At 47.0% G+C, this 25,764-nt stretch overlaps 2 protein-coding genes across 6 annotated transcripts in view; one reads left to right on the top strand and one right to left on the bottom strand.

Moving 5' to 3' along the window:
* Positions 1-543: 543 nt before the first annotated feature.
* On the top strand, positions 544-21,994 carry SLC51A (solute carrier family 51 subunit alpha). The gene is made up of 9 exons (XM_036444003.2): positions 544-807; positions 1,429-1,523; positions 13,291-13,445; positions 14,335-14,408; positions 15,053-15,211; positions 16,000-16,111; positions 16,368-16,514; positions 19,670-19,775; positions 20,272-21,994. The coding sequence occupies exons 1-9, from the start codon at positions 770-772 to the stop codon at positions 20,385-20,387; spliced, it is 1,002 nt and encodes a 333-aa protein (XP_036299896.1). The 5' UTR covers positions 544-769; the 3' UTR covers positions 20,388-21,994.
* PCYT1A (phosphate cytidylyltransferase 1A, choline) overlaps positions 21,903-25,764 on the bottom strand; it is a 59,328-nt gene continuing 55,466 nt past the window's right edge. For all 5 annotated transcript variants that reach the window (XM_036444000.2, XM_045583872.1, XM_036443999.2 and 2 more), the window contains one exon: positions 21,903-25,154. In XM_036444000.2, coding sequence (XP_036299893.1) covers positions 24,948-25,154 — 207 coding nt within the window. In that variant the 3' untranslated portion in view covers positions 21,903-24,947. The remainder of the gene's footprint in view (positions 25,155-25,764) is intronic.

Here is a 25,764-nt window from a genome sequence, read left to right as displayed (position 1 = left end):
CGTCCATCTGCTTGCAAATCTCACAATCCTGCCTTTTTAACACAGCCTCCCCTCCTGTTTGCTGCATCTTCTGCTGCTATTTGGCTGGACAAACCCATCAGCAAGATGCGGTGGGCTGGGCTTTGGGAAAGTCACAGGGGCCTTGTCTGGCTTTTCCAACTCGGCCTTCCTTCCATATGTGCCCCCATAACCAACACAGTCAAGGCCTCAGCCCTGATTCTCCCACCCCCAGGGCCCAGAGCCTGCGTTCCAGCCAGCTTCTTGGGGAGCAGTAGTTGTTGACCAGGGGGCATTGAGATCTTTGTCCCTACCACCACCACCAGCACCACCACCACCACCACCACCACAGCAGCACCACCATCACCACCATCACCACCACGACCCTAGAAGGCTCTTGGGGGGACATGGGGAATGTAGGACAGGAGGGGCCAGGGCCAAAGGATGACTAAAGGTATTTATGGGAAGGAGGCAGGAGAGACCACACCTAGGGGACAGGGAGGAGTCAGGAACCTGGGAACTCAGCCAGCTGAGAGGATCAAACTTCAAATTCCTCTGATGAACTCTGAGATAGGAACTGTGGGCAAGGAGGCCGGAGGAGGGAGAGAGCCAGAGGGAAGACCCAGCCGCTCTTCCTACCAGTTCTTTGGGGAAAGGCTGGCAGTCAGCAGGACCGGGAGCCGTCTACCTCAGGGCCCCCGCCGGCCTGCCCTTCCTGGCCTTTCAGCACCTGCCAAGAGCCGGGAGCCGCGCCGGCAAGAGAGAGGAGATAATGGAGCCAGACAGGACTCAGATAAAGCTTGACCCCAGGTGAGTGAGGACAGCAGGCCCTGAGCCAGGAGCCGGTTGCCAAGCAGCATGTGGCCTCTCTCTCTCTCTCTCTCTCTCTCTCTCTCTGGCCTGTCCCTACTTCCATCCCAGGACCCTTTGGCTCCCAGCAAACAGAGTGAGACAGAATGAGAAGGACTGATAATGGTCTGGCTGTCCCTGAGGACCCTGTGGGGTTGGGCCAGTGCACGACCCTTCAAAGTCTGGGCTTTCTCTCCCCATTCGAGGAGAGGAAATCCCCAGGGTGGGAGCGGGGCGAGGGGGGGCATGCACAGAGCTGGGGAACCCAACCCCGGTGCTCAGGGTCCACTCTTTCTTTCTCCCTCGCCAGCCCCTGGGCCGCTGCCCCCAGCGGAGGGAGGGAATGGACGGTGGGCTCTTTGGATGCCTCAGCCAGCCTGTCCGTGGGCTAACCAAAACGCAGGCTGCCTTCCACCCTAGGCCGGGCCCATGCTCCATCCCCTCCAGAATCAGGTCCTGGAGGGAACGTGGACAGGCTCCCTGCACCAGAGATGCCTGAGGGGGGCAGGTAACTGGTGTCCCTCTGGTCCCCTCTCCTCCCCACGAGTCCTCATATCCGAACGCAGGCTGGTGTCTCTCCAGGTACACGGCGGATCTTCTGGAAATCCTGCAGACCAACTACAGCATCCCCGCTGCCTGCTTCTCCCACCCTCCCACTGCGGCCCAGCTTCTGAGGGGTGAGTCAGGGGCCCTCCCCAGGGGGCGATAAAGGAGGATATGAGCATCCCGGGCGGGCGGTAAGTCAGGGCAGCTGAGAGGAAGAGAGGGGAAGGGGCCCTCCACTGCCAGCCTGGGGGCGGGGAGGATGGCTGCTGGCCCAGTGTCTGTCTGTCATGGCTGACACCTTAGAGAACAACCCCTCGAGGAGCCCATAGGCCAATGCGGGGCCTGGCAGCCTAGCCCCGGAGACAAGCCTGCATGTTGGGCCTCCCACTTGTCCTGGCCCCAGGGCTCATTCACATTGGGGCAGCAGCCGAGAGCGGTGGTCGGCAAACTGCGGCTCGCAAGCCACATGCACCTCGTTGGCCCCTTGAGTGTGGCTCTTCTACAAAATACCACGGCCTGGGCGAGTCTATTTTGAAGAAGTGGCGCTAGAAGAAGTGTAGGTTTAAAAAATTCGGCTCTCCAAAGAAATGTCAATCGTTGCACTGACATTGACATTTGGCTCTGCCGATTCCTGAGTTTGCCGACCACTGGCCTAGAGCATTTTGCAGACCGCTGGGCCGTCCAGGGACTCAGGAGGGTGCCGAAATGACCCAAGCCCCACAGAGTCCCCTGGGGCGTACACAACAGCCTTCTTGAGGAAGGGCCTATATCCTATGAGAGGAGTGGTTATCTATACGAATAAAAGAGAAATGTGCAGATGGACCATCCCTCCAGACTTGCAGGCTCCCTGGCAGCTGGGCGCGAAGCCAGGGGGAGGAAGGCCTATGCTTGCACGAGTCTTTGTACAGCAGGCCTCAGTTCTGAACAATGTTCTTAAAACTTAGCTGAGCCAGGCTGGTGTGGCTCAGTGGTTGAGTGTTGACCCATGAACCAGGAAGTTATGGTTTGACTCCCAGTCAAGGCACATGCCTGGGTTTTAGGCTCGCTCCCCAGTAGGGGGCATGCAGGAGGCAGATAATCAATGATTCTCTCACATTATTGATGTTTCTCTCTCTCTAAAGTCAATGAAAACATTTTTTTTTAAACACACTTAGATGAACCTGTATTCTGACGGTGCCAGCCAACTAGGTTGCTATTACTGAATTGCTTTTGAAAGTGAAAGGCTGAGGATGGAACTCAGTGTGCTCCCTGGACGCACGGAGCCTGCCCATCTCATGGCCCCAGCATCTTCTTAGCAAAGCGTGGCTCCCCCACATCTTATTTTGTTTTCCTGCTGCGTGATCTTATTTTATCTCATTTTGTTAATTTTTGTGAGTTTATTTGAGCCAAGCTGACAACATATGCTGGGTACTAGATCTCAAATGCTCCCCTTAACAGCCTTTTAGACACTGGCGAATGGGAGCTGTGTCTCTATGGTACCCAGCCTCCTTCCTGATGTCCCCTCAAGGAGCAGACTCTCTCTCTCTCTCCCTCTCTCTCTCTCTCTCATATATATATATATATATATATATATATATATATATATATATATATATATATTATTGCTTTTTTTACAGAGAGGAAGGGAGAGGGATAGAGAGTCAGAAACATTGATGAGAGAGAAACATTGATCAGTTGCCTCCTGCACACCCCACACTGGTGATGTGCCTGCGACCAAGGTACATGCCCTTGACAGTCCGCAGGCCGACGCTCTATCCACTGAGCCAAACCAGTCAGGGCAAGGAGCAGACTCTTTCTGCACAGCAGGATGTGGTCAGTGTGCGTCAGGAGGCCACCGGGGCATGTACTTGGGCAACTTGTTGCACGTGCTCTGAACCACAGTGAATGCCAACTGCCAGAGAGTATCCGGGAGACCCCTTAGCTGCTCTGTGGTTCGTGCCGGCAGGCAGCTGCTATCTCGCTCCAGGGACCTGTTGCTCACGGTGCAGCTGGCACACCAGTCTCCCCTTACTTACACCAGCGTTGTCAGCCAGAGTCAGTTTTGTCCCCCGGGGGACTTCTGGCAACGACTGGAGGCAGTTTCAAGTGTCACCACTAGAGGGTGTACTTGGCACCCAGAGACCAGGAATCCTGGCCTGGAAACAAAGGAAACCCTCCCGCAGCGAGGAACTACCTTGGCCAAAGGCTCCGTAGCGCTGAGCTGGAGAAACCCTCCTTACACTGTGAGAGTGAGTCTCACCCCGCGGGGCTGCCGCGTGTGCAGACAGAAGCACCAAGGATGTTCAAAGCCATTCTGGGCCGGTAGTCTGAGGGGCTGCCTGTGCCCGCAGTAGGAGAGTGGTGAGCAGCGGAGGGCACTGCTGGGGTGGGGAGGAGACGGGGGCAGGCAGGCGCCCCAGACCGAGGAGCTGCAGCTGGCAGGACTCCAGGGTGCTAGTGGGGAAGCAGGGGACAGCTGAGAGGCTGGGCAGGTAAGGTGGGGCCAGTGACTGTCGCTGGGCAGAAGAGCTGTACTTTGGCCTGCAGACAGAGGGGCCTGGTGAGGGCTCTGAGCCTGGGAGGGCTGGGTATGCTTCCGGACCGTTAATCAGTAATCAGAACAGACGTCCAGGAAGGAGAGCCTTGGGAAGCAGGGGTATACGATGTATGAGGGACAAGAGTGTGAGTCAGAGCAATGTCAGCGAAAGAAAGGGAAGGTTGGAAAACACAGGAAATCCAAAGACAGAGGAGGCAAACTGGTCAAGAAATGTCTAGACAAAGTAAGTGAAGGGAGAAGACTGTAATGATGACTCAGGACTTGGGCAGTGGCGATGGGAAGGGCGATGACACTGACAGAATAGCAGGGCCGGTTCGAGGCTATTGAGGGTGTGGAGAAACCCTTCCTTCTTCATCTGTAAGCTGTGCTGCTCCTGACAATAAATGCTATTTAAGAAAGAGCTCTGGAAGAACTTCTGAACCTCTTAATAATCTATGTTTGAAATGCCCGTGATATTATTGCAATTATAATCCTTACAGCATTTTGTTAAATGGACTGGTCCAAGCATTTCTGCGGAACCTTAAAGGCCCATGAAAAGCCAAGACAACTTTGAAAATGTATAAGGACGGTACCTGCGCTGCCGTAAATTAAGGCTTCCTAGTCCAATAAGACTAGAAATTAAAGCAATGCGTCAATAACTTCAAGGGGTCTGACAAGCAGAAAAATGGAACAGAATACAGGGCCCAGCAATAAACCCATGTCCACCGGGGACTTGCTCCATGAAAGGATGTTCTACACGTCAGTGGGGCGGGATGGACTCATCAAGAAGAGAAGCTGGCCATATCCGTTTTGGCTCAGTGGATAGAGCGTCGGCCTGCGGACTGAAAGGTCCCAGGTTCGATTCCCGTCAAGGGCATGCATCTTGGTTGCAGGCACATCCCCAGGTGGAGATGTGCAGGAGGCAGCTGATGAATGTTTCTCTCTCATCAATGTTTCTAACTCTCTATCCTCTCCCTTCCTCTCTGTAAAAAGTCAATTAAATATATTTTTTTTAAAAAGAAGAAATAAATAAATAAATGAATAAATAAATAAAATCCCATAATCTGCTCTAAAGAAGAAGAAGAAGAAGAAGAAGAAGAAGAAGAAGAAGAAGAAGAAGAAGAAGAAGAAGAAGAAGAAGAAGAAGAAGAGATGCTGGACAATTGCCTGTCCCTATGGTAAATAAACAAACATGAAAATAGCTCCAATGTAGTTTTAATCCAGGTAAATGCAAACATTTTTACAAAGAAAAAATAGAAAGAAAGATATCTTTATGAGAGTAGAAAATGATTTCTTTTTAAAAAATGTTTTTATTGATTTCAGAGAGAAAGTTAGAGGGAGAGAGAGAGATAAACATCAATGATGAGCCATCAATCGGCTGCCTCCTGCACATCCCAAACTGGGATCAAGCCCGAAACCCAGGCATATGCCCTGATCAGGAATCAAACTGTGACCTCCTGGTTCATAGGTCGATGCTCAATCACTGAATCACACAATCCGGGCTAGAATAATTTCTTAACCACAAGAAAGAATAAATGATTGTGGAGATTGACTACATAAAGCAAACAAACTTCTGTATAACTGAAGACACTATAAAGAATGTTAAAAACCAAACCACAACCTGGGATAAGATATTTTCAAGCCTATTACCCACAAAGGATATGAAAAATTACCCAATAAAAATCGGATAAAACATATGAACCGACAAGTCACGGAATAGGAAACCCAAATGGCCAATAAAAATACAAAAATACCCGGGACCGGTTTGGCTCAATGGATAGAGCGTCGGCTTGGGGACTGAAGGGTCCCGGGTTCGATTCCGGTTGAGGGCATATCCCCAGTAGGGGGTGTGCAAGAGGCAGCTGAGTGATGACTCTCATCGATGTTTCTAACTCTCTATTTCTCTCCCTTCCTTTCTGTATAAAATCAATAAGATATATATTTTTTTAAATCTGCTTTGAAAAAAAAATTATCTATTTTCTTAGGAATTAGGGAACCAAGAGTTTAATAGTGAAATATCCCTTCACTACATTCTTGAGGGCAAAAGAAGGAGTCTGATGGTGCCACGTGAAGGTGAGTGTGAGTGCGCTGTGACCAGGTGGGATTATGAATCGGTGTAACCACTTTGTGGATCTGTAGCACTGAGGATGCTCATCTCCTGCCACCCAGCAATCCTGACTCCAGGTGTGAATAGAGGAGCTGCCCTGTATGTGCCAAGGAGACATGGCCAGGAATGCTTAGTGTAGCATTTGTTTGTTAATGAAAATAATAGCAGTCACAAACACCATGTTGGCAGGTACTAAAAGCTTATGGACCTTGATCTTGGAGAAGATTTTATAAATTGGACCTCAAAAGCAAGGGAAGCAAAACAAAAATAAATGAACGCGACTGTATCAAACTAAAAGCTTCTGCACAGCAAAAGAGACTGCCCATCGCTTCTCATCCTTTTGGCTAAAATCCAGTGAAGAAACTGTCAACTAAACACAAAGGCAACCAAACGAATGAGAGAAGATGTTTGCAAACACCACCTCCAATAAGGGTTAATATCCAAAATATATAAAGAGCTCAGACAGCTCAACAACAACAAAACAATACAATTAAAAAAAACTTGCAGAGGGCCTGAGCAGTCACTTCTCTCAAGAAAACATACAAATGGCCAACAGATTTATGAAAAGAAGCTCAACTTCACTAGCTATTAGGGAAATGCAAATAAAAACTACAGTGAGAGATCACCTCACACCTGTGAGAATGGCTATTATCAACAAGACAAGTAATAAGTGCTGGAGAGGCTGTGGAGAGACAGGAACTCCCTTCACTGTGGTGGGAATGTAAACTGGCACAGCCACTACGGACAACAGTTTGGCGGTTCCTCAGAAAGCTAAGTGTAGGGCTACCCGGTGCCCCCCCCCCACCCCTCTTTCAGGTAGGCACCTGAAAGAGGGGTGCCTACCTGAAAGTTTTGATGACATTTATTAGTAAATATATGTGCACTCCTATGTTCATTGCAGCATTATTCACGGTGGCCGAGACATAGAAACAACCCAAGTGTCGTTTGCTAGATGACTGGCTAGAGAAGAGGTGGTGCTCATGGACCATAGGATACTAACCAGCCATAAAATCCTGTCAATCCTAGCACGGGTGATCGTGATAATATCATGCTGAGCGAAATAGACAGGAAAAGTCAAGAGCCATACGATCTCACTCATAGGGATACAAAACTGAAAACAACAAATGAACACAAGACAAACAAAAATTCATATGGACAACAGTATGTTAGCTACCAGAGGGGAAGGGGGTGGAGTGGGGCGGTGTTAAAGGGGTCACATGTATGGTGATGGAAGGAGATTATATGTTTCAGGTGTTCACACCTCATCTGTATACTGTGAGGTATTATAGAATTGAACACTTGAAAGATATAATTTTTAAACCAATGTCACACCAATAAATTTAATCAAAAAACATAATCAAAAAACAATGTCGGGTGGAAAAAATATCTTGAGGAAGATGCCATTTATATAGATATCTTAATGCAAAGCAGCATAGTATGTTCAGTATGTAGCTATGTTGTGCAACATTAAAACATAAATGGGAAAGATGTACACCAGCTTCAGAATAGTAGTTAACCCTGGGAGGTGAGATGGGAAAGGAAAAGGATCCAGGAGGGGTTTTTTTGTTTGTTTGTTTTTTTGTTGTTGTTTTTTTTTTTAAATGTATTTTTATTGATGTTTAAAGAGAGGAGGAAGGGAGAGAGAGAGCTAGAAACGTCGATGAGAGAGAAACATCGACCAGCTGCCTCTTGCACACCCCCTACCAGGGAATGTGCCCGCAACCAATGTACATGCCCTTGACCGGAATCGAACCTGGGACCTTTCAGTCCGCAGGCTGATGCTCTATCCACTGAGCCAAACGGGTTTCGGCTAGGAGGTTTTCAAATCAACAAGCCCCTGCATATGCCCCACCTCCTCCTTCATAAACATATCTGTACTTTTAATTTCTCTAAAAGTAACTTTTGAAGCAAAATCAGCAATATCATAACACTTTTTAAAATGGGTTATGGATATACTTATGTATGTTCTATTATTGCCTTTATTTTTTAAAATTTTATAATTTAAAAAACAACTATAAAATTGTTTTTTAAAGGTTGCGATGAAATGTTAGATTAAAATAACAATACTGCCGAAACCGGTTTGGCTCAGTGGATAGAGCCTGGGCCTGCGGACAGAAGGGTCCCGGGTTCGATTCCAGTCAAGGGCATGTACCATGGCTGCAGGCACATCCCTGGTAGGGGGCGTGCAAGAGGCAGCTGATCGATGACTCTCTCTCATCTTTGTTTCTAACTCTCTCTCTCTCTCCCTCTCTGTAAAAAATCAATAAAATAAATATTTTAAAAAATAAAATAAAATAAAATAACAAAATACAAAATTTTACAGTATGATTGCAGTAATATAATATGTATCACTCTAACCAGGATGCTTTCTTTTAAATATATTTTTATTGATCTCAGAGAGGAAGAGAGATAGAAACATCAGTGATGAGAGAGAATCATTGATCAGCTGCCTCCTGCATGCCCCCTACTGGGAATTGAGCCCACAACCTCAGCACCCTTGACTGGAATCAAACCTGGGACCCGTCAGCCCACAGGCCAACACTATCCACTGAGCCAAACCGGCTAGGGCAAACCAGGATGTGTTTTGTTTGTTTGTTTGTTTGTTTAATACTGTACAGCCCTCCTCAGTGCTCACAGGTTTGAACAATGGTTTGAGAATGCAACTTCCTCTGGCATGAGTCCACTGTGAGAGGCACACAGAAATCAGGATGTTTTTAAAGCTATTTTTTATTGATCAAATACTACATGCTGGGTGCTGTGCTAAGAGCTTTAATGAGAGCAAGCAGTAAGTGGAATTTTACTTTTAACTAATGCGTGTCTGATTCCAGAGCCTATGCTCTTACTGCCAGGGAAACAAATATGCAAAAATAAAATAATTTTTTACTAGGAACCAGGTAGGATTAAGGGTGATTCTCTTTCTTCAAAAATTTAATGTTCTTATGTTGTTTCATTATAACCTCACATTTCCAAGACAGTGGGAAATTTGCTAGTTGCTAGCAAAATGGTCAATTAGACAAGCTTTACCTTGTTCCTTGGGATACTAATCTCAAGTTCTGCTTCATGCAAACAGCATCGATAGTGGCTGCTGGAAATGTTTTATAGTTTGATCTGGGTGGTGTTTTCACAGGTGTACACCTAGGTACGAATTCATCAAGCAAGTTTTCTAAAAGCCGTAGTCCCTCCTGTTGGAAATGAGCGTGTAAATCGGATTAAACACTTCCGTGTGCTCTGCAGGACAGAGGTGTGATTAACTTGGTTTAAGGCATTTCCAAACGTCCTTTGGCCACAGGACACTTTTGTCTCACAATATCCATTAAAATATAGAAGAATAAGGGAGGACACAAATCATCTTTGATGAGAGCAGAGGTGTCAGGCTGTGGATGTTAGGGAACTCTTGGCTTTTGCACTCTGGAGGTGGGTGCCGGCGCCTAAACACCCTGCAGGGGTGAGGAAGAAGAGAGCCGGCAGTTACAAGACAGTGCAAAGCGTTTCTACACGGAACGGCCAGGATACTCCCCACCCCTCCCTCCCTCACATGTTACACCATCTTTTCGGGTTGCATTTGGTTGCTTCCACACTCCACACGCCCTCCCGTATCTCCGTGAGCTCAGCCAGTCGTCAGCGTGTGTAATGGTGGAGAGAATAGGTTTAGCGTCAGGGACCTCTGAGCAAGGTGATCAACACCCTGAGCTTTGTTTCCTGGAAAAGCCTAGAAAGCGGAGGTGGCCATAGGGATTCTCTTGGGGTTATTTCTTTCAATCAACAAATAGTTTAGCTGAAACCGGTTTGGCTCAGTGGGTAGAGCTCGGCCTGAGGACTGAAAGGTCCCAGGTTCGATTCCGGTCAAGGGCATGTACCTTGGTTGCGGGCACATCCCCAGTGGGGAGTGTGCAGGAGGCAGCTGATCGGTGCTTCTCTCTCATTGATGTTTCTAACTCTCTGTCCCTCTCCCTTACTCTCTGTAAAAAAATCAATAAAAAATATTTTTAAAAATAGTTTAAACACTTAAGAGATAAAACGGAGAACAAGACGAACAAAGCCCCTGCCTTGGTGGAGTGCACACTAAGGTGAGGGGACAGACACCAAGCAAGTAAATACTCATGTGAATGGCCTCCTGGTGGGAGGCAGATCGCACTGCCCAGAGGAGTGGCTGACAGGGCCTTGGAGCAGAGACCGGGTGCTGAGGAGCCAGCTGGCAGCTCAGGGAGAAAGGCTGAGCCAGCTGAAGCCCCGTGCAAAGTCCTGGCGGTGGGAATACTCCTGTGGCCGTTGGGAGGCAGGAGTGGCAGGGAAATTCCAAACCCCTGTCCATGGAGAAGAGCTGAGCTGCCGTGACAGCGTTTGGAGGACAGAGGGTGTGGGGGAGGAGGAGGAGTCAGTAGAGGAGACTTAGAGGGTCAGAGGCCAGGAGGGGCCTGTGGTTCTGAGTCAAGGGGAGGGAAGCATGGCAGGGAGAGGGGAGTATTAGAGGGCAGTGAAGACGGGGAAAGGATTTGGCCATGAGGGCTTGCCTGAGAAAGGGCCCTTTCCACTCAGCTCTCAGTGAGGACAGGAGTCAGGTAGGGAGTGGGGGTCAGGCAAGGAGAGGCCTCCAGCAGGGACTGCCTCTGCTAACAATGGACATCGGTATTTAGGAATCTACTGAATTGATTTTGGCTTCCATCTATCTGGACTTTTTCTTGGGTGTGTATTTTTTTTTTAACTAAATATTTTTATTGTAAAAATAACTCAGAAAAATAAATATGAAAATCCAGAAAAGTAAAAAGAGGAAAAGTCGTTTAGAGTCCCACCACTCCGAGACAGGCACTGCTAATCTCACAGTGGAATTTCCTTTTTCTGAGCTTTTATTGAACAACTAGAGGCCCAGTGCATGGAATTCGTGCAGGAAGGGTGTCCCTCAGCCTAGCCTGCACCGTCTCCAATCTGGGACTCTTCAAGGGATGTCCGACTGCCCGTTTAGGCCTGATCCCGCTCTCTGAGGCCAGGGTGTGTGGAAAGCTTTGCTTCCTCCATCGCTGGGGGCAACCCTAGTCTGCTGTCTCCAGCTCTGTGGCTGCCGCCATTTTTCTTGGATTTATCTTCTATAATTGAAACTTTGTATTCTTGAGTGGAGGCCTAGGCTGGCCAGGGTGTGTGGAAAGCTTGGCTTCTTCTATTGCTGGGGAAACCCAAGCCTCTTAACTGCTCTCTGTGGCTGCAGCCATCTTGGTTGGAATTAATTTGCATACTATCTCTGATTGGCTGGTGGACAAGGTCGGTGGGCATGGCTTGAGCGGAGTGATGGTTAATTTACATATTATTCTTTTATTAGGTAGGTTATTAGGAATCATACTATACCTCCAATTTTATGTCCTATTTAAAAGCCCACATTCTCATCACCCAAAGACAGCATTGCTAATGTGTTTTTACTTGTTGTTCTTTTAGCATTTCTAGGTTTTTTTTCTACACAATTATTTTAAAATATTTTTATTTTATCAAAGTAATACAGGAGAATGGTTAAAAATCAAATAGTATAAAAGGGCTACTAGTGAAAATCAATAATCCCTGCCCTCTGCATTCCTATTTCTAATCTTCCTCCTCTTTTTTTAGCTGATGTTTCTTTTTCATAGTTACCTTCAAATCACCAGCATGTGCACACCATTATTTCCTGGAGTATCAATTTTGGACATTATCTGTGGCTGCCTTTGTGATACATAGGGATTTAGCTCACTTAGCACCAATTTTCTTCCATTCTCCCCATATAATTATGGCAATATTTTTTATTGATTATCTTTATAGCTTTATATACATACCTATAATTTATTTCTTATTCTGATAACTGTGGACAGTGTTTCTTGACTTATCATTTTGTAAGATAATGATATTAGTGCCTCACTCTTTTCTTCTACATTTTTGTGCCTTTCTCGCCCCAATTAAACCCTTTAAACATGGTTATAATTTACTGTGCTAATTTTTCATTCTGCTCTGCCTCATAAAGAAATAATTAATGCAATAAAAGGCAGTGATCTTAAGTATGTAGCTTGATGAATTTGTACCTAGGTGTACACCTGTGAAACCACCACCCAGATCAACCTATAAAACATTTCAAGCACCCAGTACAGTCTCTCAAACTCTCTCCCACTTAATGTTTCTAGAAAGACCGCAGTTCTAACCTATATTACCTTTATAGATTGATTTCCCCTGTTCTTTAATTCATATAAACAAAAAATCAAATAGTATCTGCTCTTGAGTCTGGCTTCCTTCATCCATCATTATGTTTTTAAGAGTAAGCTGTTTTGTTGCATGCATCAATAGTTCATCCTTTTTTTTTTTAATTGTGTTATTCCATTGTGGGAATATATCACAACTTATTTGTCTGTATTCTTATTGAAGAACATATGGACTGTGTCCAGTTTGGGCCATTATGAGTAAGGCTGCTCTAAACATTTTTTCAGTGACTATAAGCAATCCTATTGAATAAGTACCCAGGAGTGAAATTTCTGTGTCATAGGTAGGTGTATGTTTAATAAGTTCTACCCAATTGTTTTTCAAAGGGCTTGTGCTGCTCCCAACAGCAACACGTGTGAGTTCCCATTGTTGCTCATTGTCACTGACCCTGGAATGGTCAGTGCTGTTGATTTTAGCTCTTTTTGTGGATATGTAATGGCACCTCAGATTTGTATTATCCAATGACTGTTGAAACTTAGCACATCTTTATGTTTCACGAACATTTTGGGTATTTTCTTTTGTAACGTTTAGGTCTTTTTATTTTAATTTTAAAAATTGTGTTCTTTTTTTACCAATGGGAATTCTTTATATATTTTGGATAAGAGTCTCTTGGTGGCTATCTATATTACAAATATCTTTTTTCAGTCCAAGCTTGTCTTTCCATTCTCTTAATAGTTTCTTTTGACCAGTGGAAATTCTTAATTCTAAGGAAGTCCAATTTTTCAATTTTATTATTATTAGTGATTTTGTGTTCTATTTTAAAAGATCTTTGCCTATTTCAAATCATGAAGATATACTTCTCTGTTTTCTTCTAAAATCTTTGTTTTAACTTTCACATTTAGGAGTTTTTGTATGATATGAGGAAGGAGTAAATGTTCTTTATTACTATTTCTTAGCCACATGTTAAGTTTTCTAGGTCTAAAGAGAAGCCATTCTTCTGCATGGACGGGAGCCTAGGCCAGATAATTCTCCGGGTGGTAAAGCAGGTTAGATCCAAGGGAAGAAGCCACATTTCTGCCCCTCTGCCCTGGTCATCCACTCACTGGCATCTGCCCTCTTCCCACGTCAGCCTCGGGCCCTTTGGAAATCGCACTCACGGTCACCATGACCTTGCTTGCCCTGGGCTCCATCGCCATCTACCTGGAGGACGCTGTCTACCTGTACAAGAACACCCGCTGCCCCATCAAGAGGAGGACTCTGCTCTGGAGCAGCTCTGCTCCCACGGTGAGGGCTGCAGCTGCCCTCTGGGGGGGACTGAGAGGAGGCAGGGACCACTTTGAGAATTCCTCTAAACTCAACAATTCAAGTCAACCAAGAGCTGCCTGCCTCTGCCACCTTAGGAGGGGGTTTCTAACCGATCTCCATTTGCATTCAGAACACACAACCCTCACCCCCACCCCCACCCCCCATCCGGGTACATAAAAGGCCCCAGGCAGTGGGATGGAGTGTTGGAATTCTGGGAGCCACAGAGACAACTAAGGAAACCTGCTCTGCCACCAGTGGCCCAACCACCGCTCCCCACGGCGTTGCTGTTAAAAGCAAGTCTCCTCTCTGTACAGGCGAGCAGTGGCTCCTCAGAGAGCAGGAGGGAAAGAACGTTTTCCCCAGGGGGTCATACTTAGCTCTATCCTTACATTGTAGGCTTTAACATTCCCCCAGCCGTTATATTGGCCTTTGGCTTGCTCATAGACAATAAGATTGAACTCCGTTTCCTTCTGGTGAGCTCTGTGTGTCTCTTTGGGGTAGTGAGGGGGCCCTTCAGGTCCTTTCCTGGCAGATGACTTCTGCCCGAACCATCTCAGGTCATCAGAGACACTCCCACCACATGGAGTAAGGGTTGAATCTGGATCCATTTACTCCTAAGGATGAACTCACCTCCTCCTACCCCAATGCTTATAGGATGAGATCGTCTTTAAAAAACAAACAACCCTGGCTGAAGGTGACATGCTGGATTAAATTTTCAAAAACTGTTCCATCAGTGATTTTTCCAGCTGGCCACTGAGTGACAGTCCCCGGATGTGTAGGTTTTGCTTCCTTGAGCTCTTGTCCAAAAGGCTCAGGAGCGTGAGCACCAAGCCTCCCTCCCCTCAGCCGGCTTCCTGCTCCTCCCCAGGTGGTGTCTGTGTTCTGCTGCTTCGGGCTCTGGATCCCTCGTTCCCTCATGCTCGTGGAAATGGCCATCACCTCGTGAGTGTCCCGCCCGCCCCAGCTCTGGGCATGGGGTCCTTCCAGGGGTTCCCTCTGCTCCCCGCTCACCCGGGAATCCGGAGTCCATGCCTCCTTGTACCCCCTCTCCCTTCCACAAATCCCTGCACGAATCGAATCAAGCCCTTCCCAGCTTGTGCTAACCCGGGGCTCCTGAACTTCAGGAGCAGTTCATCCTAGGCCACATGTGTCAAACACAAGGCCCGCGGGCCAAATCCGTCCCGCCAGGCCTTGCAATGTGGCCCGCACCGCGCTGTCATCACTGCACTCCACTGCGTTTCCATCACAATGACAGTTTATGACTGTTCAGTAAACCATTCGGCCCGCGATTTAGGCTGGATTTTAGATTTTGGCCCCTTCTCTGATTGAGTTCGACACCCCTATCCTAGGCCATCATCTTGTCCCCTCGGCCTGAAATTCCCCCTCCCAGGCCCCTGGACCCATCCTCTCTCATTCCTCTTGGAGTCACACATTCAGAGTGCCTCGTCCCTACCATGATCCCCTCAGGAAGCCGCACCCCTCCCTGCTCCCTTTGCAGTCTCTCTTCCTTTGGTGGCAGAGGCTGTCCCCTCAGCTGGCTGCCCCCCACCCCCGAGTGCCCTGAGGCCCACGTCTCCCCACTCCAGGTTTTACGCGGTGTGCTTTTACCTGCTGATGCTGGTCATGGTGCAAGGCTTTGGCGGGAAGGAAGCAGTCGTGAGGACCCTGAAGGACACCCCGATGAGGATCCACACAGGCCCCTGCTGCTGCTGCTGCCCCTGCTGCCCCAAGCTCATGCTCACCAGGTGCGACGGGAGGGAGGGGCGCCCTGGAAGCCCGGTTCCAACTCCCCGCACCCTCTCTCTCTCTCTCTGGTTGGTTCTCAGTTCTGCTTCAAACCTATTGGAACTAGTCTTTTATTTATTTTTTAAAATATATTTTATTATTTTTTACAGAGAGGAAGGGAGAGGGATAGAGAGTTAGAAACATCGATGAGAGAGAAACATCAATCAGCTGCCTCTTGCACACCCCCTACTGGGGATGTGCCCGAAACCATGGTACATGCCCCCGACCGGAATCGAACCTGGGACCTTTCAGTCCGCAGGCCGATGCTCTGTCCACTGAGCCAAACCGGTTTCGGCGGAACTAGTCTTGTATGGAACGAAGTTAATGATAAAAGGGTGGGTATCCCACCCAGAACCCACACATTAGGCGTCCGCTCAGAGGTAAGGGGAGCCGAGAAAGAACTCTGACGTTCCCATCACGTAAGCCACTGCCCCTGCCATGTTAGCCACAGACAAAACTGAACTCTAGGCTGTTTCCTAGCGCCCCCTGCTCACCTGGTTAACGAGGTTGGGTTCACACGGATCGTTCTTGCCCTAAAGGCAGCATTCTGGCATAGGAGCGAGTGGGGAGCAAGAAGCAGGGTTGCCAGTGCTCTCCGCATCCTAGCTTCTTCCTGTGTCCACATCCATTGAACCATTCCGGGGTCTGACGGCAGCCACGCCTCCACCCGGAGCCCAGGGAGGGAGAGGAGAGCCGCCGTGGGTGGGCAGTCTGTGGGTCCCTGTTCCTAACCCTCTGCTCCCCTCAGGAAGAAGCTTCAGGTGCTGATGTTGGGCCCCTTCCAGTACGCCTTCTTCAGGATAACCCTGGGCCTGGTGGGCCTGTTCCTCGTCCCTGATGGCATCTTCGAGCCAGCAGACGTAAGCTGGGAGTGAGGGGCAGTGAGCTCCGAGCCCCATTTGGTACCTTTGAGCCCTACGGGGAATGGCTGGAGCCAATATCCCCTGATACCTGGGGACAGAGTGACTGCAGACAGAGGCTCAGGCACTATGGTGGGAGAGAGGAGACTGGAATAAGCCAGGGCTACAGGCACGGTTATCTCCTTGGGGGAGGAAATAAAAGGGAGGAAAAGGGCTTGTCTCATCCCTCGCTGACTCCAGCCTGGTCTGCCACCAGATTTCTGAGACGAGCACAGCTCTGTGGATCAACACTGTCCTCGGTGTGTCCACTCTGCTGGCTCTCTGGTGCCTGGCCATCGTTTTCCGTCAAGCCAAGCAGCACCTGGGCGAGCAGAACATCGGGGCCAAGTTTGCTCTGTTCCAGGTAACTATGCCCTGAGAGAGAAAAGGTGGCTCATGGTAGAACTCCAAACGATCGGGGTGAGGACGTGAGTCTAATAAAGGCTAAAAGGGGTCTGGGAATCTCCTTAAGCCTTAGGTTCCTGTGAGATTTGAAAAGAGGTCCCTGCTCCTTTCCCAGATTTTGCTTTTTGTGCTGTTTGCTTTTTGTTTGCTAGGGCTGCTGTAATAAAATACCGCCAAGTGGCTCAAAACAACGGAAATTTATTCTCTCACAATTCTGGAGGCTAGAAGTATAAAATCGAAATGTCGGCTGGGCTGTCTTCCCTCTGAAACCTGTGGGGGAGAACTCTTCCTTCCTCTGCCCGCTTCTGGAGGTTTGCAGCAATCTCGCCTCCCTCAGCTTGCAGCTGCATCATTCTACTTCTGCCTGTCATCACATGGCTTCTTCCCTCACGTATCTGTGTCTTGTGTCTCTTTGCCTCTTCTTATAAGGATGCCAGTTATACTAGAATAATGCCCTAGCAGGTTTGGCTGAGGGGATAGAGCATTGAGCTGTGGACTAAAGCAGTGTTTTTCAACCTTTTTTGGGCAAAGGCACACTTGTTTCATGAAAAAAATCACGAGGCACACCACCATTAGAAAATGTTAAAAAATTTAACTCTGTGCCTATATTGACTATATATAAAGTAATTCTCTTGAATAGGAATCAAATAAACACAAAGAAAGTATTTTATAATTACTTTATTATGAAATATTAAGTAAACAAAATAGTGAAAAATTATAAAATTCTTGTCTTGTCTGCACCTACGGCACACCAGGCAACATCTCGCGGCACACTAGTGTGCCGCGGAACAGCGGTTGAAAAACGCTGGACTAAAGGGTCCCATGTTTGATTCCAGTCAAGGGCACGTGCCCAATTTGCAGGCTTGATCTCCAGAAGGAGGCGTGCAGGAGGCAGCCGATCAATGGTTCTCTCTCATCGTTGATGTTTCTATCTCTCTCTCCCTCTTCCTTCCTCTCTGAAATCAATGAAAACATATTTTTAAAAAGGATAAGGGCCCACCTTACTCTGGTATGACTTTATCTTAGTTAATGACGTATAATTAATTAACCAAAACAATGATGCTGTTTTGAAATCGGTCCTATTCTGAGGTACTGGGATTAGGACTTCAACATATCTGTTTGGGGGGTACAATTCAACCCATAACCATAACTTCTTCCACTTTTGCTTTTTATCTTCTCTAGATTACTCCTAAAATCCTATAATCCATCACCAGCAGTATGAGCACTATCTCAGCTACAACTATGAACTATTCACACCATGTGCTAGGCACTTTTTCATACAGTACTTTAAAATAAATAAAAAATTAAAAAAACCAGCCGAAACCGGTTTGGCTCAGTGGTAGAGCATGGATCTGCGGACTGAAAGGTCCCAGGTTCGATTCTGGTCAGGGGCATATTGGTTGCGGGCACATCCCCGGTGGGGGGTGTGCAGGAGGCAGCTGGTCGGTGTTTCTCTCTCATCGACGTTTCTAGCTCTCTATCTCTCTCCCTTCCTCTCTGTAAAAAATCAATAAAATACATTTTAAAAAATAAATTAAAAACAAACAAATAAATAAATAAAACAAACAGCTCTCACCCAAAGATATGTTGAGAGACAGAGGAAGGGTTGGGGAGGGAGAGAACCATCAATGTGAGAGAGAAATATTGATTAGTTGCCTCCCGTATGCACGACTGGGGATCAAACCCATAACACAGGTATGTGCCCTGGCCAGGAATCAAACCCACAACCTTTTGGAATGTGGACAACCTACTGAGCTACCTGGCCATGGCTTTGTACATTACATTTAAATATTCACAACAATCTTAGGAGTCATTATTATTTTTATTTTACAAATAAGAAAACTGTGACCCAGAGATGTTATGAGACTTGCTCCAAGGCACATAGGAATGGGGCTAGAATTTAAACCCAGATCTGTCTCAACCCACATTCCTTCTTCTCTTCATCATCACACCTCTTCTGAAAGTTCAAAAGCACGGTGTTTGCTTTTTACACTTCTCATTCTCCAAGTCCAAAGACAACTTCTCCACCAAATGCAATATTTTGTTTTCCTGCTCTCTCCATTCTTTCTGTCTCCTGGCTGGGCCCTTCTCCTACTCCTAAGAAATAACAACTGTGTTTTAGCTAACAGAATGATTTCATATAAATTCTCATTTGCTCTAAGCAGACGCCTCTGAAATGTGAATTTCCAGGCATATAGTAGGTAGAACTGAAGGGGAAAAGGGAAGAGAGAGATGAGCCTGACATGGATCAGGGACAGAGGCAGAAGCCCGTAGGGTCAGGCACAGGTAAAAGCTGTCATTGCTGAGCCTGCCTGCGTTGCAGTGGCATTAAGTGCAGTCACATTGTCATGCAACCATTACCACCATTTGTCCCCTGGACATTTTCTTTTTCTTTTTTTTTAAATATATTTTATTGATATTTTACAGAGAGGGAGGGAGAGGGATAGAGAACTAGAAACATCGATGAGATAGAAACATCGACCAGCTGCCTCCTGCACACCCTCGACTGAGGATGTGCCCGCAACCAATGTACATGTCCTTGACCGGAATCGAACCTGGGACCTTTCAGTTCACAGACCGACACTCCATCCACTGAGCCAAACCGGTTTCGGCTCCCCTGAACATTTTCATATTCCCCACGGAAAGTCTGTACTCACTGAACACTAATTCCCCTTCGCCTCCAGCCCTGGCACAGCAGTGATTCTTCAAAGAACGCTCTAATAGTTAACCATCCATCATTCTATCAGCAGGGATCACAGGTACTTGAAGTAGATGGACTAACTCTTCCCTAATCAGCCGCCTTGTTTATTCTTTAAGTGCTCATTAGCAGCCATGGCTGAAATAAGGAAATAAACTTGAACCCTCTCCTTCCCCCCAACCCCCAATCAGTTCTTGTTCCTTGTCAGGAACTCTAATAAAATCCTGGGTAAGAACATCAGGTTGTAATTTTTCTAAAGATTACAAACTTGACCACATTTTAATCAATCCTCCGGGACTGCACGGATCTAAAGGTTGGCCGGATGCACAGCGGCAGGACAAGCATGACAGTGGCCAGCTGACCCCAGCGCCATGGACACTGAGCCACTCTGCCCGCTTCTCTCTTCCCTTCTGCAGGTGCTCCTCATCCTGACCGCCCTGCAGCCATCCATCTTCTCGGTGTTGGCCAATGGCGGGCAGATTGCTTGTTCGCCTCCCTTTTCCTCTAAAATCAGGTCTCAAGGTGAGCACACAGAAGCTCCTATCCCATTCCAGATGGGTGAGAGAAGGAGGGTCAGGGAAGAGAGGACCTTAGATCAGAGGTTGGGCCAGGCAAGCTGCTGCTCGAATACTCAGAAAAGGATCTCCAAAGATCTCAGCAGAGGTTTAAGAAGACTGTGCCTTCTCTGATCACACAGAGGAGAGCTACAGTTCCACAGCTTGCGGCCAACCTTGATGGCCAACCAAGAAAGCCATGGGCTCATCCTTAGCTCTTGGGAGAGGAATGGGTGTGGATGGGAAGCAGAGATCATGCTGATTAAGCACACAAAAGAAATCAGTTTTAATGCTAGCCTCAGGTGGCAGAAGGTGGCGTGAGAGCCAAGTTCTGGTTCTGGCTCTCCTATTAACCTGCTGTGAGGAGAAGTAACAGAAAGAGTTGTTCAACTGGCATGCCAGGGCTGCTGGTGGGATACCACCTCTGTAATTTAACCGACTTTACATTGCACCCCGCACTGCAGTGATGAATTGCCACCTCCTCATCCTGGAGACTTTTCTGATGACGGTGCTGACACGGATGTACTACAGAAGGAAAGACGACAAGGTTGGCTATGAACCTTTCCCTTCTCCAGCTTGAACTTCAAAGCCTGAGGCAGATGGCTTGGACAATGAAAGAGACACTGTACTCGTGAGAGGGGCACACGATCTCCTCACTGTCCCTCAACATTGACCGCGTGGGTAAGGACTCCATTGTCAGGATAAGCTGGCAAATTACACTGGACTATACGGATGAAGGTGAATCATGCAAGAGGATGAAATTGTTTTGGATCTTGCCTGGGGAAGGTAATTTAGTTTCATAACAGACAAACAGAATGGAGTCTGAAACTCTATAATCGGGCACATTACTCCCATGGGTGCCACGATTAGCCCTTAAAACTTGTATATTGGGAAAGCTTATGGTGTAAGAATGAGAACTCAGTCAGGATTTAAGCCCACAGTTCCGAAGAAAGCAGGCCCTGAAGAACAGATCGAAGGTGTTCTTCCCCTGACAGATGTGTCCTTAGAGCACTGATGACATTGGACCTGGGAGATCAGCTTTCCTTTGTGCGACAATAGCTTTGTAATTCTGTGCCAAGCTGCAAAAGGAACCCCCCACTCATACAGCCAGGGAGCTTACTTTGAGGAGATAAATTAGGATGCAAAAGCAAAGGAATTGAGAATATAGGTAAAAGCCCCAAATATGCCCGGCCAGCGTGGCTCAGTGATTGAGTGTCGAGCTATGAACCAGGAGGTCACAATTGGATTCTCCGTCGGGGCACAAGCCCAGCTTGTGGGCTCAGTGTGGGGCGGGCAGGAGGCAGCCAACCAATGGTTTTTTCTCATCAATGATGTTTCTATCTCCCTCTCCCTTCCTCTCTGAAATCAATAAAAAATATTTTTTAAAAGAGCTCCAAATACATAAAATGTACCATATACATGTATATCAGGTCAAAAACACAGAACATGAAACATTAGGTAAAACCACTTTGCTTTTATTTGGCTAAATGACAACAGCCAGAATAACTCTGAACAAATTAATGATACTCAGACAGGAAAACAATATCCTGAACACTAACGGAGGGAAAACATTCCCGCAGACGTCGGCACTAGTGATAGGGTTAACTGTCATGCTGAGGCCAGCATTTCTTTCCAAGACTTTGTCTCCCCCGGTTCCCTCTCCCCCACCCCCCTACCCCAGGTTCCTCGATACAAATAATCCAATCAACCAATTCTCTGTGATCAAAACAGTCAAGTGCTTCCAAAAAAGGATGGAAATCCTATTCAAACCTAAAGAAACACAACCTGAGTCATCCTCCATGTTAAACCTCCCACTTTTGTTTTCTACCCAATCTGAGTACTAATATATAAGTTTGGCAGACAGAAAATTTTTCTTCTTTTAAAGAAAGTTAACATCTAAATAGCATAATCCAAAGAACATGTTCTACTTATTTGGAAAAATAGAAGCCAGGGACTACTCTCTATCCCATGACAATCTATTCAATGAGAGAAAACAAAAACAATCATCGTATGACTTTGAAAAATATAACCTTCAAAAATACTTATATTGGTAAGCTTAAAAAAAATACCATTCGTTAAAAACATTGTTAAGGGAGTTTTGTTTTTCCTATATGTATTGGTAAGAGTGTGTGCTGACAGAAAAGGTAGCAGCTATGGCTTTTAGGAAATTAAAGAAAAGCAGCAAAGTGTAATTGATTTGGAAAGACTTAATTTATGAGATCTGGAACAGGATTACAAAGGCAATGAGCTCCAGAAAATCAAAAGCTACCCAAAGTCAAGAGAATATAGGCATAGAGCAACAGCAGCACTGTGAAGGGCTGTTGTAGAGGGAATCCCCAGAAGCTGCCTGAGAAGTTACCAGCAATCAGAAAAGGTCAAAAATTCTCTTGACCTCATTCATATTTCTCCTCCTCTTCTAGATTTTCAACTTCCTCACATCCCCAGCTTTCTTACCCAAACCTCATCCAAGTAGTGGCCTTTGACTCTAGCTACCAGAAGCAACTGTAGCAGTCTACGCATCCATTCCTGTTCTCCTGAAGTTTCAAGTGCTGCCGAGTCTAGTATACACAAGGAGCAGTCGTTCTGCCCATCCCATCCCATCCCAAGGAAACTGCTGAAATGGCGCCTCCTTAGCAATGGCAGGACTTCCTTCTCCATTCTCCGTGTGTCTTGCACACAGGCTCTGGGGCCATCCCACTTGGAAGGCTCTCCCATCTCTGCCACATTTGGCCTATTCAGGCTGACAGCTCCACAACCTCAAATATTAGTTATTAGGAGATTTACAAGTCACTGGTATGGCTGTGGTGTGCCAACCACATTTAATTAGGCACAAATTATCAAATAACGCATCATGCCAACAGCTTCTTCCATCCACCCATTCTTATTCAGCACCTAGGGTCACCTTTATCTTGAAGTATCTAACATGCCACACCTTAAAAGTTTTTGCTTTCAGGCAAAAGTGTTTGAAGATAGTGTTGAGAGACTGAGGCTGTAGTGTAGACTCACCAAAAGGGCAAGAGTGTTTTCTAAGAACTTGTGTACATGCTGGCCCTGACCATCTCACACAGCTTATCGGCCCGGAGGCCATAGAACCAGGTCAGCATGCCAAAAGCAGCCCCCTGACAGAGCAGAGGAGGAGGCCCAAAGATTGACACCCTGATAACATACTTGAGAGGAGTGACTACAGGAAAGAACCCCACACTTTGGGCATCTCCCTTTCCAAATATACAGGATAACATGTGTACCTTAAGGGAACAAGTGTGGACTTCAGTGGTGACTTCATTGCCTTTCTATAGCAGGGAGAGTAAGACTGAAAGAGAAAGAATTCCCAAAGGAGGAGGATTGAAGCAGAAAAGTTAAAACAGGTGATCATATGAAGCTGGGTAATGTAGGCCAAGATTAATTTCACCCTTAAAAAAAAAAAAGTATTCCAAGCCAAAGCTCATGTAAACCAGATTTGATAGTAAAAACAGCACTTCATGAGAAGAGTTAGAACTGCAGTTTTCATAAGCCATCGGGACAAGGGGTCCCCCCTCCCCCCCGGGTCCCTGTACTCTGCCATGTTCTGCCTCCGGGTGATCCGAGTTCTCAGAGCCTCGGTGGTCCTGGTGATGTCTATGAGATGCTCACAGCCCTAGCAGAGGGGCAAGAAAAGATAAGACGTGGTTTTCTTAGCTGAAAACACTAAAACTCCACCCCCACAAGGGGTATTTATGAGTGACGGGGTGGGGCCTGGACGTAAGCCGTCTTCCCCTGAACACAGCTACAAGATTCCTGATGGATGATGATCTGTCACGTGGCTCTAGGCTGCCGGAGGTGTAAGATGAGCTCAAGTTCAACAGCAAGTGTGAAGCTTCAGCATTCTCTGAGCTGAAACTTAAGGGATGCGTCCCCTGCCACCACCAGGCAGGCACGGGTGGGAGACGGAGAGCCTGCCACATCCTGCGATGGGAGCCCTTGCTCGGTGCCCTGCTGGAGGGGCCGGGGAAGAAAGGAAGTCCCTGCCAGCTGCCACTCTCAGAGGAAAGCCCTGGCTCCAGTCAAGAACATTCCTAAGAGGGGCAGAGTTCAAGATAGGAAGGTAGGTATTACCTTATGCTTTCATGTTCATGGTCTATGCAAATCTGTTTAATATGGCTGTGCGCAGCCTAGATTAACAAATCATGTTCAAATTACAGACATTTACAAAGAATCCTTTGTAAAAAGCTAGGTAGTAAGCATAGAAATAGGAATAGCAGGGCCAGGGACTTACTCCGGGGGGAAATGACACTAAACTGTGAGAGGGACGGAGTGCTGTCCCACCCCCTGAGTTGTTTTTAGAGTTCCTTCCTTCAGCGGTAGACGACAAGGAAGAGACTGACAAACGCTCCCAAGGACCGGGCCACAGTCTTCTGAGATGAACACAGCGGAAACGCCGGAAACGCCGCAGCTGACGCCATGTGCTCTGGCTCCAGCCCCGTTAGTGTCTTCATGGACCCCAGTGGGTCCAACAAGAAACTCCTCAGGGAGTAAACTGGACTTAGACCTCCTTCTTCCACAGCCACATTGACACTTGTGCCGGCAGTACCGTTAGGGATTTGTAACTATTACCCAGCTTTTAGCATTTTTTTCAAGGAAACAAAAATTGTATCTCCCCGCACCAAAAAAATCACCCATCAGCATGGCTCGTTGCTTGAACGATTTGGCAAGCCCGTTTGCCTCAGAACAGAAGGCAAACACTTATAGTGTTATCAGGAAGAAAAGGCCTCTGGGCATTACACCACTTCTTTCTGCCCACTCCTCAGGGGCAAAAAAAAAAAAAAAAGTTCTACTTACTATATTTTAAAGACTAATTTCTAAAAATTAATAAAAAGGACAATTTCCCTGCCAAGATCATATGAACATAAACAGTAAAGGAAAGTCCATGGGGAGGGTATTTGGATGCAGAACAGGCTTCTAGGATGCAGTCAGCCTCGTTCTTGCGGGGGTGATGTCTCTTGGAGAATGGGCTGTCTGGTCCCCCGATCTGAGGTCCTCTTGCCCAATTGTCTTTCCTTTGTAGCTGTCCTTAGGTTTATTGTTGGGATCACAATTAGGAATTCAACAGAGAGCTTCTGACGTGATGGGACGAAGGAGGGGAGAGTAAAGGAGGGTTGGAAAATTAGTCTTCTTCATCTTCGCTGATATCATAGGCTGCAGCCTTGTGCCTGGAGAGGTTTGTTGGGGAGGAAGAAGGGGAAGTCTTGCCGGAGAAAGGCCATCGGAAAGAGGGGGAGGGGGAGCGCTCTCGAGTGGGGCTGCTGCTGGGACTCTGCTTTGGGCTGATGGCCTGCAGCATCCGGCCTTTCCCCTCTTTCAGCATGTGTTTCTGGGGAGACCAAAAGGAAGAGTTAGAAGACACCCATGGATCCTACTAAGCCCTCCCTACCCTCCAGGCACGGCTGAGACTTCCAATGATCATGAGTGCCCTCTGCAATGCCAAAGTCACTGGAGTAAGCCAGAGAAGGAGCAGGGCCAGATGCCTGAGTAATTTTCTGTTTGAAGTGGTCTATGTTATACAACTTACCTAAAGGTTGTATCTAGTCACCTAATCTTGACTTCTATTATATGTCAAAGGAATTCTTAAAAGCCTATTTGGTTTATAGTCCAGGCTCCAGGCACAAACAAAGGAATTAACACCAGCAAAAGGTATCTTCCTGGAGTATTAGAGTTCTCTGAAAAGGAAAGTCCGTATTTTCTCTGAATAATCTATTTTGGTATCCAAACACTCTCACAGCCAGATCCTTCCTGACATCTAACCTAGGGCTCACTTGCTGAATACCTACACACACGCCCTTTTATTTGGCTGAAGAAATCTTGCCAAATAAAGGGCGTGTGTGTAGGTATTCTGTCCACCTCACCCAGCGATTCTGAGGCAGCTGTTTATTAGTGGAGGCAGCTTCCTTTTTTATTGTTCTTTGTTCTTTCCTTTCCTTCTG

The sequence above is a fragment of the Pipistrellus kuhlii genome, unplaced genomic scaffold, assembly GCF_014108245.1.
Source record: "Pipistrellus kuhlii isolate mPipKuh1 unplaced genomic scaffold, mPipKuh1.p scaffold_m20_p_2, whole genome shotgun sequence".
NCBI classification, from domain to species: domain Eukaryota; kingdom Metazoa; phylum Chordata; class Mammalia; order Chiroptera; family Vespertilionidae; genus Pipistrellus; species Pipistrellus kuhlii.
This window is presented reverse-complemented; position numbering and strand designations above follow the sequence as displayed.